The following is a 13,505-nucleotide window of genomic DNA, read 5'->3' on the forward strand; positions in this document are numbered from 1 at the left end:
ATGCACGTTCTCAGCTTGTAATAATTAACTTCACATAAAGGAGAATACTACCCCGTCATAGTATTCATTTAAATGCACATTTTATATGCATGTAACCTCTACAACCGTATCTGTATAGTCATAATAAAAGAAGTTGAGTACACAGAAAAAGAACAGAACAAGGCAAAAGTAAACAGAAGTAAGCAGAAGTAAGCAGAAGCGAGCAGAACAAAAAAAGACGGTATAGAATAATGTGAGCATAGTAATACATAATGCATATCTCTCAGTGAAGAAAAATGAAGTATTATGATCATGTGTCTCTATTTCCAGTCATATGCGCCGTCATCCTAATGTCACAGTTGCTGCAATAGGGCATCCACATATAACTCCTTCTGTTGCAGACGGCTTTCAAGCTCGCATTCTTCGATTACCGACGCGAGCAGGAGCATCCATAATTTGGCTATTACTTGTTTCTTGTTGTAGTATTGCTCATGGAGTGGTTGCGAGCGGGGTACATCTCTCACTCTTAGCATATCTTCTGTTCCCATTACATTTTCCACTTCGAAGTCTTCTTCGACTCCAGGTACTTCGCCTTTGTGCGATGCTGTCTGCTGCTGTACATTATTCAACAAATGTTGGAACCACTCCTGCTCACCATATGTATTGATAAGGTCATGTTGCTGTGCGACCCATTCTTTCCATAACCACAGTTTCGTGCTTTCCATGGTTGCCGCTTCACCGAGTTCACTGTGCCCGTATACTACGTTGTCCGCGTTTGCCACCATGTGTTCACGCACATGTTGTGTCCAGTTCGATTTCAATTGCAAAAACCACGGCTGCGTCGTGCACTCCCGAAATAGATGCTTGTGGCGCTCAATCCAGTTAATCCAGTGGGTGCGCGCCGCCGTGTGGTGACCGTGGTCGGAAGGGCGATTTTGTTCATCGTCTAACTGTATAGTTTCCATACAACTCCATGGATCATCTGCGTTAGGTGGAGAACGGTCCGTTGCTAACTGTATAGTTTCCATACAACTCCATGGATCGGGGTCGTGTTCATTCGGTGGACAAGGGTCCGTTTCGAACTGTATGTTTTCCATACACTTCCATGGGTTATCTTCATTCGGTAGACATGGATCTATGCCGTCGATGTCAGTGGGTGGATGCAAGGCGGAGGAAACAGTGTGCCGTGGTAAACCCTGGTTTGGGGTAGGAGCATCCGGGAAACTACTGTGCCCGGTTGCAGCCGGCTCCAAGTCATGTGCAAACGCCTCCACGACAATCTGCCAATAGTCGTCTTTGACGCTTTTCCATTCGGTCGCTTCACATTCGTTGAGCACTTCTAGATGTAGCTCGATAATCGTGCGCGTATGCACGCGTGGTGGGCGTCGGCGTCGTGCGCCGGGCAATCTGCCGGGCTGCCTATCCCGAACCATGGTGTACCAGTAAGCGGGTGGCGGTAGTTCGCCGCGTTGTAGATGCTGCAATATTTCTTCGTCGAGTGGCGGTGACGGCACGTCACGCACGGTGCGATATGTTCGTCGTCGGTTTTTTCCGAGATACGCAAAGTACTAAGCAGAAAAAGGGGGGTAAAGAGGAGGGTGAGGACGGTAGGATAAAAGGAATGAATGCGGGTGCAGGAGTATATTGGTTAGAACGATCATATATTGCAGCCCGGCGGGATGTTCTGAGGTATAAACATCCTGCACATGCGGCATTCCTTGATTGTTGTATGTGCTTACTTTCCAAAGGGAATAACCAAGAAGGGCGACGGTGACCGAAGCGAGAAAAAACAGGATGGGAGTAGTGGCGATGAGGACGTCGTTGGTTAGGTCAGGAGGGATGGGGCCACCCGGCCCACCATGGTCCATGTTGGATGAGCCCGATGATCCATGTGTTGTGGTTGGTGGTGCGAATCCTCCTGCTACATTTTCTATGTCCTGTGTAAATATATTTACTGGGTCAAAAGGGAAGGGTGCAGGTTGCGTGGAACCCGACGTAGGACCATTCTGTGTGCCCCCAGTAATGGAAATGGGGCCTCCTGCAGTACTACCACCCCCTGCAACAGCCTCCTTACGTTTAGAACCACTACATGAGCAAGTGCTACTTGAGGACGTCGTACTATTGGCACCTTTCGTGCAATGCTGGGGGGTACCCCCTCCGAAGCCACTGGAGAGGTCGAAATCATCGGGACTGCAGGAGGCACGTGGATTGGGCGGAGGGGGGTCATCGTTGCCGCCATCGATGACGGCATTGCCTGAACATGTTGTGAATGGGGAGACAGGGAAAGGGAAGGAAGAAGGATGTGATGAAACTGAAGTTTTGAAGTGGATGCATGGTTATGGTTGTTTGGTTGTCCACACGGTCGGCACCATTGGTGTCGCAGTGCGAACGGTGGTTGGCAGGTGGCACCCCGGGGAAAAGACTCTCTCTGTGTCCCACACACAACACACAACACACAACACTCACAACACACAGACACAGGTTGTGTGTGTCGACGTCTGTGGACGTCTACCTGTCGACGTCTACATCCCGCGGCCGACCCGTTGCTCTGCCGAGCGCTGGTCCGCTCATTCTCATTCGACGTTTGGTTGTTCTCGCTCTCAGTGTTATCTCCGTGGTGTCTCTGGCTCTCTCTGCGGAAATTGTGTGTTTCATTTTTTTTTTTTTCTGATGTCGCCCTCTCCTGAATGTTCATTATTCGTACCTGGGGGTACTGTTGAAACTTCAGGAGACGTCCCTTCGGATATTGTGATCGTACGGGAGCTATCAGGGAGACCCACAGGGCCGTGTCCGTCGTATTTTTCGGAGCCGTCCGGTTGGTTCACTCCTGTCCCGGCGTTTGCAAGGTCCTCCTGCCTCTGAAGACAATCAAAAAGCTTGGCATGGTCAGTCTCATCCTCACTGCATTTCGCTTTGTTCTCCTCAGGCTTTTTCTTGGAGTCCCGTAATATCTTACCTTTGCCCTGTGAGGTTCCTTCCGGAGATGAATCTGCTTTTGACGGTGGTGACTGTGCATCCGTTCCCTCTTTTGTGGGTGTAGGAGGTGAAGGTGGTGGTCCTGGTGGAGGAGGTGGAGGTGGGGGTTGTTGTCCAGGTCCCGTTCCTGTAGAGGTCGCTGGTCCTTGCCCTGCGTGTGTCCCTCCGGCCGGTGCCGCAGGTGGGGGTTGTGGTAATGTATCCGCTGGTGCTGTATCTGCCCGTCCTACTGGTGGGCCCCCGGATGGTGGCTGCGGTTGAGGTCCCCCTGTACTCCCTGTGCCTGATTCTCCTGCGGGTGATGATGACGGTGACGACGGCTTCGCCCCGTTCTGGTCTCCTCCTCCTGCATCTGCCGGTTGCTTGCCTGCAAAAAGGAGAACGGAAGAAAGGTGGTAGAAAAGATGATAAAAAAAAAAAGGACACAAGTGGTAGACAGAAAGAAGGGGACGATGTGGTTCGGTCCGGTAGCGGCATTACGCATACGTGAGGTGGGATGGTAGTAGTACACTTATGTTGTCGCCGTTATCTCGTCCGTCTCCGGCCTTCGACACCGCGCCATGCGGTTCCGCCGCGCACACCTCGTCTACACTCGTGGCCGCACCACAGTGACGCCGCGCCCGGCTCCACGTCAGCGAAGTCGTTCGCTGTTGTGACCGTGCGCGTGCGTGTTTGTGGCACCGTTGCGTGTTGTGATGTCGGCATCCACATTCGGCAGTACGGTCGGTATTCGTGTTCGTGTGCGGCCGCCTGTTGGTGCTTTCTACCATCGGTCCTTACGTTTCGGTTCCTGTGGTGATGGTGTGGTCGCCGCCTTGGTGGCGGGCTCCCCGCTTTTACCATCGTTCGCTGCAATAAATGGCAAAAATGGGAATTAGAAATGTGCGTATTTAGCTTTTGTGTTGTTGCAAGGACACAGCAATGAACGTTGTTCACATATCTGCATGTTGTTTCGCATTTGCACTTTCCCTGTTACTTCGAAACTGTTTGTAGTTGTCGACTCTTTACTTATCATTCCTGTTGCGTTCGAAGCTGTGTCAGTCTGCCCCAAGCTACCATGCCTTACCGAAGTTCTTCTTCCTCGCCTGCTCCCTTTGTTCTATGCTTTCGTCTACCTCTTCCCGGATTTCCCTAAATATGTCGGTCATGCCTTGCTTCAAGTCGTGCACTATTTGAAAAATCTGCGAGCCTGTCGTATCTCCCATATTCTCACTGTTCAAGAATTTCTCTATTCTCCATTCCTTTTGCCATGGTGTCCGACACGTGTTAGTTCCCTTCACTTGTTGAATCCGGTTTTGTAGTGCGCTATTCCCTTGTAACCATTTCTTGACTTCTGCATTCAACTCAATGTGCCCTACTTTCCCATGCGCAACTACTGCTCTACCACATATTCCCTCCTTTATTAAACCATCGCCCCAACCTCCCCTCCCATCCCCCATTTTTCCCATTGAGTACCATGCATAAAATGTGCCCCGCGGACTTGGACACACGGATTCGTTTAATACTTCGCTGAACATATGTACTATTGCACATAGCAAGTGCTCCCTTATTGTTTCATTTATGTCGTCTTCCTTGTGCCTGTCGCGTTCTTGCAGAGACCACCCATTCATGAAAAATAAGGCCCCTACCATAAGTACGCATACAATTGTATCCCCCACCGTGTGTCCTACATAGCGGTGACCGGGCGAACCGTGGGGATGCTCCCATCCTGTGTTATCACAGTTCGCTGCATATGATATCATATCGTCGCCGTCCATGTAGTTCACAAATTCGTGCATTACGTCCTTGGTCTTGTTCCACACTGCTTCCTACAATGTAATACAAACACATGAAATATATACATGCGCATGTGTACTTGAAATCTATGTGCCCCGCTGAGCTTCAAGCTCTCGTGTACCAATAAAGGCGTAGCACGGAGGTCCCCGTTTTGCTCTTCTATTCCTGTATGTTCGTACCTCATAGTCCTCCTGTTTGGAAATGCCCGCGGCGAGTACCCATTTCACCAATGCATGCGCCAAATTTACCGATGCCATGTTACTACTATTCACTGAAATATACTGTGCCCGTTATAAATATGTATAGACTAGTAGTATTCTTATTGTTGTTATATTGCATTAATTTGCTCTTGATTCCACATGCAGTCCGTAATACTGCCTATGTCTGTCTTTACTGCTCCGCGCTTAAGAATCAAATTTGCCATAAAAAGAGCAACCATTACGCACCTAATGATAGAAGGAAGAATGTACAAAAACAGAAAGTGTCCATAGCATTGGCAAATACAGAATACAGGGAAGAAAAGGCAAAGAAAAAGAAAGAAAAAGAAAGAAAAAAAAAAACAAGGAAGAAAAGCCGACAAGAAAACCAAAAAAAAAAGTAGTACACTACACTACCCTACACACGCAAAACGTGTCATGAATACACCCCTTAACAACAAATACTCCAGTTAACAACAAATACCCTGTTCACACTGTCTCTCTGTGTGCGTACACCTCAAAACCGCAGTAGCGACTACAACATCAATTGTTCTGCCGCCGTTGTTGCCGGTTCTTGTTCGCCCTCCCACACAATATGTGTGTTCCTTCGTCCCGTCCCCCGCCTCTCTCTGCTCCCTCTATTGATCCTTACTCGGAGACAATCTCTCCTCCTCCTTACACTCGGCACAATGCTTACTCGGCTACTTCGTTGAATCTTCCTTACACTCGGATACTTCGTCGAATCCTTCTTACACTCGGTCGCGTTTGATCGGAGACAATGCGGTTTACGCGGCCGTGTTTGCGCGGAGAGACAATGTCTGCTCCTTGTTACACTCGGCTACAATGCGGTTTACGCGGCCACGTTTGCTCGGCCACTTCGTCGAATCGTTGTTACAATCGGCCGCGTGGGTCGACGCGTTTGCTCGGAGAGACAATCTCTCCCTCCTTTCTTACACTCGGCTACTTCCTCGGACAATCGGTTTACCCGGCCACGTTTGCTGGGAGAGACAATCCTCCTCCTTCTTACACTCGGCACAATGCTTACTCGGCTACGTCGTCGAAGCGCGTTTGGTCGGAGACACAATCTCTGGTCCTTGTTACACTCGGCCGCGGCAACGACGGCAGGACGAAGAAGGACGAATTGATGTTGTTATAGTGCGGTTTTAGGTGTACGCAGAGACAGTGTGTGAAGGCGTTTAGTGCAGACCGGTGTAGAAAGCGGGGCGGGGGTATTCATGACGCGGTGCGTGTGTACGGTAGTAGTACTACTTTTTTTTTTTTTTCTTCTTCTACAGAAGTTGAAGACGGTCGGCAGGACCGCGGAAGCACATAAGTAGTAGTTTGTGTACTTATCACGACTTCCGGCAGCGCGAAACGAAGCTTTAACGGAGAGGCGTTGACGGACAAGCGTTGACGCAGAGGCGTTGACGGCAGAGGCGTTGACGGGAGAAGCGTTGACGGAGAGGCGTTGACGGAGAAGGCGTTGACGGAGAAGCGTTGACGGAGAAGGCGTTGACGGAGACAACGTGACGGAGACGTTGTGACGGAGACGGCGTTGACGAGACAAGCGTTGACGCAGAACGGGGTGTCAGAGACGGGGTGACGGGGTGCCGGGGTGACGGGGTGACGTAGACCGGTGTGACGCAGAGGCGTTGACGGCAGAGGCGTTGACGGGAGAAGCGTTGACGGAGAAGCGTTGACGGAGAAGCGTTGACGGAGAAACGTTGACGGAGACGGGGTGACGGAGAGCAGTTGACGGAAGAGGCGTTGACGGAGACGGGGTGACAGCAGAGGCGTTGACGGAGAGAGGCGTTGACGCAGAACGGTGTAGAAAGGGGGGCGGGGCTATTCATGACGCGTATTGTTTGAGTACGGTAGTGTAGTGTAGTACTTTTTTTCTTTCCTTCCTTTTTCTTTTTTTTTCTCTTTTTTCCCTTATTTGATTTCTCTTTTTCCTACTTCCAAATCCCACGATTTATGGGGTGTGTGATTAAATTCAGATAGGGCATAGTTCGTGCATGGGACATGTTTCCGGAGGCACCCTATACTGCAAGACATATTCCATGCTCTAAGTATCTGAGTAACACACAAGAGAATATTGTGCCCATATTATATTTAAGCCGTTATCTGAGAGATAATGATATCATTCGTTTCATTATATTGGTTTATGGTTGTGACAATATGACGTATGCGACGTTGGGACATTTATTAGCACACTACCTCATACAACGAGGTCTACTGGGCAGACCGCAGCAGTATAAGGTAATTTATTAAGACAAACACCGCGGGGCGTCGTGTAATTATAACCGCCTCTATATATGATAGTATGTATACATGCCTGTGTATATATTGTACGCATGCGCCCGTGCACTAATTCCATATAAATAATACAATGCGCACATACCGCACGCGCAGTACGCACCAAGGAATGGGCACATATGAATATGGCACACAGCGCTGCACTGGCCCCTTATGCACACACATATATGTACCTTATGCACAATGCAGGAAAGCCTAGGGCAAGATGTAACAGCGCAACTGAAACAATTTGTGGAACATATGGAACATGACGACATAGACAGCTATGCAGCTAATTGTAAAAACACGGGTTATACGCGTGAGGGTGGGGGAAAAGACTTCTTCAAACATAACGAGGGAGACGAACTTATGTGCAAACTCATGACAGGAGCATTATTTTTCATGAATGCGAACAGTTGGACTAAGCGGCGTGGGCATATGGTGGTTAGTAATGATGATGAACTGAAGGAATATGTGCGGTGTGCCATAGTAAATATATTTATGTACATATTGCTGGAATCTCCATGCAGAAGTCAAATGGGTGTATATTATGCATGGGAAACTGTGACCAAGATGGAGGCGGATATGCCTGGATTAATTACAAAGGGCACGTGCCAGAGGGGAGTGTTTACAGACATACAAACCAAGGAATTCGACATGGAGCAAATGATTAAGAACTGGTTACAGAACAACGCAACAGTAAAAGGCAAAATTGAAGCGCCCGCAATAAAAAGCAAATGCACGCAAAGATTACAGGACCTCGTAAGCGGAACAAAGGGTACAAATACCATGGATGAACAAATAGAACTGAAGACAACGGAGAAGCACGTTATAGAGGACTTACGGCCAGAGACCACGGTATTGGTTCGGGAGGTGCCGCCGCAGCTCATGCAACTGGTGAGGGCACATGCTACATCCCCAAATCCTGACTCTCCCGCCGCAGCATCGAACGCACCTGCAACAACAGAGGCTGCAGCATCACCGGCACCGGCAGGTAAGGACCAATGGGAGAAAGCACTAATACGGCACGCTCTCTACGTACCGTACGACTGCGCACGCATGGATGGCACAACAACACCCACCACGGCTACAACACGCACACGCGGGGGGCACAACAAAGCACACGCGGCGACGACGGCAGCGGTAGCGCATCGTTCACGTTTGACCGCTGACGGGGGAAGGGGCAAGGTGCCACCCATGGAAAAGACACTCTCTCTCTCCGACACACAACACAACACACAGTGCGTGTGTGTGGCGACCTGTCCGTCTGTCGACGTCCACATCCAGCGGCCCACCTATCGCTGTCGCTCTGCGTCCCGCATCATTCTCATTCGACGTTTGGTTTCTCTCTCTCCGTGTTGTCTCGCCGTGGTGTCTCTCCCGCTGTCTGCGGAAATTGTTTTTTGTTGTTTTTGTTTTTTTTTTTTTTCCGTCTAATGTTACTTCGGGTGTTTATGTGCACTATGATGCATAGGAATTTTTACCTGGCTCTGGATCAGGGGGATTTGGAGGTACAATGTCTGGAGCTCCTAACTCCTTGTCTGAGGTACACCCAAAGCTTACGTCAACACCCGTTCCTTTTTTATTCGTACTGGTGGAACTCTCTGTACACTTACCTGCTTGGTCTGCATCCTTCCCGCCTTGGGTGCCCCCAGAAGTCTTCTCCGGAGGCGGTGGTGGTGGAGGTGGGGGTTGTTGTCCAGGTCCTGGTCCCGGACCTGGTCCTTGTCCGACTGCTCCTGATCCTGCTGCGGCCGGTGCGGCTGATGCGGGTGCAGCCGGTGGTGCCACAGGCTTAGCGGCCGTTGAACCTGCCGTAAGGACGGAAAACGGGTAGATGATTAAAAAAACGGACACAAGTGGTACAGAAAGAAGGGGCCGGGACGGTGCGGTCAGGTAGCGCCAGGGTAGGTCGCCTGCATGCAGTGGGTCGATGCAGTGGATCCAGGTGGACTGGACTAGTTGAACTCGGTGAACTGGGTGGTGCGGCAGCAAGCGTACGGTGAGGTGGACTGCGTACTCGGTGAACTGGGCTAGATGGTAGCAGTACAACTTTTATTTGTCGTCGTCATCGCGTCCGCTGTCCCGTTCCGTCCGTCTGCACCGCCCGTCGCCGCTACCGCTGCCGTCGTGGCCGTTCCATCCCCACGCACCAGTGTCACACCACTGTGCGGCCGCTATACTGGTCATCGCAGCACACGCAGACCTCGTCTACACTACCGCTCCGCTGTACGGTGCCGTCGTCGCCGCTACTGCTGCCGCTACCAATGCCGTCGTGGCTGCTGTGCTGTTGCGCGCCCGTGCGTAGTTCACGTGCGCTGTTGTTCCGTCGCGTGTGCATGTTGTCGCGGTGCGTTGTTGCTGCCCGCGTGCATGCGTGTTGTGGAGGCTGTACTCGTATTCGGCCGTATCGGTCGTGCCAGCCGTGGCATCCATCCATATTCGTACGGTACGTATTGGGGCGTGTCATCCGTTGGCATGCGTATTCGGCCGTTTATTCGTGTTCTTACGAAACGTATTCTTACCATGCGTGTTGTGCTCTGCACGTCTTGTGTCGTTGTTGCTGTCGTGTTGTGCTCCTCCGGGTTTCGTGGTTGGCGCATTGGGTCCCGCAGCTGCGTGTGTGCCCGATCCTGGCTTCTCTGCTGCTGTACCCGGTGCCCCAGTCCTAGCTGGCTGGCCTGCGCCCTGCAAGTGGTCACCCACCTTTTGCATTATCTCGTTCATTGCGCGTCCTATGACGTCTTTGAGTCCTCTGTCCATTTTCTCCCGGACTGCCGTTTCTCCATAATTATCTGTATTTTCCCCCCCCGCCTGCCATGTACCCTTTTCCGTCCCTTTTCTCCCCGCCTGTTTACTTTCTTCCTGGGCAGTTTTGCACATTTTTTTAATTTCTGTATCCTGCACCCAAGTACGTAAGTCCGTGTTGTGCTGTATCCACTCCTTAATTTTTTCCTTCATACTCCAACTCCCAAGGTTAACGTTGTCTATGAACCCTTCGAGACATTTTCCCTCGGCCACAATGTTTCCCGGTATTCCTTGCATCTCTTCCCTCATAACGTGCCATGCATACTGTAGCCCCCAGTGTCCCTCACATACTGTTTTCTCCAGTATATACATGAATATATTTACAATTGTGCACCCTATAAGTTGTCTTAACTTTTGTTCTGTGTCATGTGCTCCGTGCGTAAATGTTGGTAACCCATCGGGGGCGGTTAGGAAGAATAATGCTGTTGACATAATCTTGCACATAACCTTGGTACCGGGCCACCTAACGTGGTGCAAATAACGTGTTCCACTATGGTAATAAAAACTGTTATCGCAGTTGCCTCCGTAGTTTTCCCAGTTTTCCTTGTCCTTGACATATTCAATAAACTTGTGTAATATCGGGTCTATCTCATTCCACAGCCATTTCTGCAGTTCAAATAATTCACATACAGTGTTATGTAAATTTCGTGCGCAGCGTTGTTTCCGTCCTGGGTCCCTATACCTACCCGTACGTAGTGTCCCCTGTTACTGTATGAATGCTGCGTTCGCACTATACTCAAACTAAAAATGTACAATTGTGATGCATAAGTTCGATTCAAGTATATGCGGCATACTGCAGCGCTCACTGCTGTTGTGCACAAATCTCGTCTCCGTCTTCCCTCTAGTGCCCAATAGCTTACCTTGTAATTACCCCACACGTCATATTGATGGCCTTTTCGTTTATAGTCCTTCCATTCTGTCAGTATTTCATCCGTGTTCATATTCTACTCACTTTGTATAATACTATTCTATTTTGAGAGTAATACTATAATAACTTAATATGACTCTGTCCCAAACATTACTGTAGCGCGCCGCACACATGCATGTCGTCCGTCGCATTTAAATCTAGAATGATGACAATAAATACATGTCCTCAAACATTCCCTAGACTTCTTTACTTCTAATACTTCCGAAGCTCCTGCTGTACTTCATGCACCACAAAAGAAGAGAAGGCACACAAAGAAAAAAGTAAAATGGAACGATAAAATCAGAAAAAAAGAAGAAAAAAAAAACAACAAAAAAGGAAGAAGAACGAAAAGATGAAAAGAAAAAAAAAACTAGACCAGGAAAAAATACGAAAAATACAACACACCGTCATGAATAACGCCCGCGGCCGGCTGTCTACACCGGTCTCCACTAAAGGCCTTCACACACGGTGTCTCTCTGTGTGCGTACACTTAAACCCCGTGTACACCTAAAAACCGCAGTAAGAACAACAACATCAAATTCTTCTTCCGTCGTTGTTGCCGCCGTGCTTCCCCGGGCTACTTCGTCGAAGCGTCTACTCGAACGCCGTAATCGAACCGCTTCACGCGGCTACTTCGTCCAATCGGTGTTGCACTTGGCCGCGTGTGCTCGACGCGTTTACCCCGCCACGTTTGCTCCGAGAGACAATCTCTCCCTCCTTTCTTACACGCGGACAATCCGTCGTCGAATCGGTGTTACAATCGGCCTCGTTGGTCGACGCGTGTGCTCGGAGAGCCAATCTCTCCTCCTTCGTGCACGCGGCTGCGTCCGCGGACAATCGGTTTACCCGGCCGCGTTGCTCGACGCGTTTGCGCGGAGAGACAATCTGCTGCTTCTTACACTCGGTTACGTCGTCGAAACCCGTTGGCTCGGAGAGACAATCTCTCCTCCTTCGTACACTCGCCTACGTCGTCGAACGGGGTCACTCGGACAGTCGTGTGCACGCGGCCGCGTTTCCTCGGAGAGACAATGTCTCCTTAGACTCGAATGCGTATGCGCATGCTATATTTGTGCTGCACTATGCGCGTAGAATGCACGTGCGCATCTGTTAATAATTAACTTCACATAAAGGAGAATTGTAGCCCTTCATATTATTCATTTAAATCTACATTTTATATGCATTTGACCTGTACCACCCTGTTCCTGTGGTCATGTTAAAAGAAGTTGACTACACAGAAAAAGAACAAAACAAGGCAAAAGTAAGCACAAGTAAGCAGAACAGAGCAGAACAGAGCAGAAAAAAAAAAACGTATGGAATAGTACAAACAAGACATATATTATGTATATCACATAATGAAGTAAAAGTGGTCTACCGTTAGCATGCGTTATGTCGCATGCACATGTCCCGTCATCCGAATGTCGCATATTCTGTAATAAAGCATCCACATATAACTCCGTCGCCTGCATACGCCTGACTGCATCCTAATTTCAGAGCTTGTCCAGGAGTTCATCCACATATAACTCCCTATCCTGCAAACGACATTCGACCTCGCACTCTTCTATGACTAATGCCAGGATCAGTATCCATATTTTAGCGGTTAACGTTTTTTGCATGTCCGGTTGCTTATGCAGTTGCGTGCGTGGTACATCTCGCACGCTTAGAACATCTTCTGCTCCCATGACATTTTCCACGTCTAAGTCGTTTTCCACTATAGGTGCGTGGCCGGTGTGCGATTCTGTCGCCTCCTCTACATTATGCAACAAATGTTGGCACCACTCCTCCGCGTTATACATACTCATTTGCCGATGTTGTTGGGAAACCCATTGTTTCCACAAGTCCAGTTTCTTCATCGGCAGCGTGGCCGCTTCACCGAGTACACTGTGCCCGTATACTCCGTTGTCTTCGTTGGCCGCCATGTGTGCAAGCAGGTATTGTTTCCATTCCGTTTTGAGGGCATTAAACCACGGCTGCGTCATGCACTCCCGCAATAGGTGCTTGTGGCGGTCAATCCAGTGAATCCATTGGGTGCAGGCGGACGTCGCATCCCCCGGAACACTAGGGGCACGACTGTGTTCTGCATCTGACTGTATAGATTCCATACAACTCCAAGGATCGGGGTCGTCGTTGTTAGGTGGAGACGGGTCCGTTGCTAACTGTATGGTTTCCATACTACTCCAACGATCGGGGTGGTCTGTGTTAGGTGGACACGGGTGCGTTTCTAACGGTATGGTTTCCATACAATTCCATGGATCGCAGGCATTAGGCGGAGAAGGGTCCGTTGCTAACTGTATGGTTTCCATACAACTCCATGGATCGGGGTCATCTTCGTTAGGTGGAGAAGTGTCCGTTTCTAACTGTATGTTTTCCATACAACTCCATGCATCGGGGTCCTCTTCGTTAGGTGGAGAAGTGTCCGTTGCTAACTGTATGGATTCCATACCACTGCATGGATCGTGGTTATCTTCGTTAGGTGGAGAAGTGTCCGTTGCTAACGGTATAGTTTCCATACAACGCCATGGATCGGGGTCGTCTTCATTCGGTGGACAAGGGTCCGTTGCTAACTG

At 49.7% G+C, this 13,505-nt stretch overlaps 4 protein-coding genes across 4 annotated transcripts in view; 1 reads left to right on the plus strand and 3 right to left on the minus strand.

The window, feature by feature from the left end:
- Window positions 1-332: 332 nt before the first annotated feature.
- On the minus strand, window positions 333-4,733 carry AK88_05201 (uncharacterized protein; the record flags this gene model as incomplete). Its single annotated transcript, XM_012482803.1, has 5 exons — window positions 333-1,547; window positions 1,719-2,233; window positions 2,684-3,322; window positions 3,736-3,804; window positions 4,022-4,733. 5 exons carry the CDS (start codon window positions 4,731-4,733, stop codon window positions 333-335), a joined length of 3,150 nt encoding a protein of 1,049 aa, XP_012338226.1.
- A 2,697-nt stretch (window positions 4,734-7,430) lies between these two features.
- On the plus strand, window positions 7,431-8,247 carry AK88_05202 (uncharacterized protein; the record flags this gene model as incomplete). Its single annotated transcript, XM_012482804.1, has 2 exons — window positions 7,431-8,084; window positions 8,170-8,247. 2 exons carry the CDS (start codon window positions 7,431-7,433, stop codon window positions 8,245-8,247), a joined length of 732 nt encoding a protein of 243 aa, XP_012338227.1.
- Window positions 8,248-8,687: 440 nt separating this feature from the next.
- Window positions 8,688-10,975, minus strand: AK88_05203 (uncharacterized protein; the record flags this gene model as incomplete). The annotated part of the gene is made up of 3 exons (XM_012482805.1): window positions 8,688-9,037; window positions 9,752-10,640; window positions 10,895-10,975. 3 exons carry the CDS (start codon window positions 10,973-10,975, stop codon window positions 8,688-8,690), a joined length of 1,320 nt encoding a protein of 439 aa, XP_012338228.1.
- A 1,453-nt stretch (window positions 10,976-12,428) lies between these two features.
- AK88_05204 (uncharacterized protein) overlaps window positions 12,429-13,505 on the minus strand; it is a gene marked incomplete at both ends in the record, with an annotated part of 4,832 nt that continues 3,755 nt past the window's right edge. Inside the window, one exon of the mRNA XM_012482806.1 lies at window positions 12,429-13,503. Within this exon, the coding sequence (XP_012338229.1) occupies window positions 12,429-13,503 (1,075 nt within the window). The remainder of the gene's footprint in view (window positions 13,504-13,505) is intronic.

This window comes from Plasmodium fragile (assembly GCF_000956335.1).
Source record: "Plasmodium fragile strain nilgiri unplaced genomic scaffold supercont1.102, whole genome shotgun sequence".
NCBI classification, from domain to species: domain Eukaryota; phylum Apicomplexa; class Aconoidasida; order Haemosporida; family Plasmodiidae; genus Plasmodium; species Plasmodium fragile.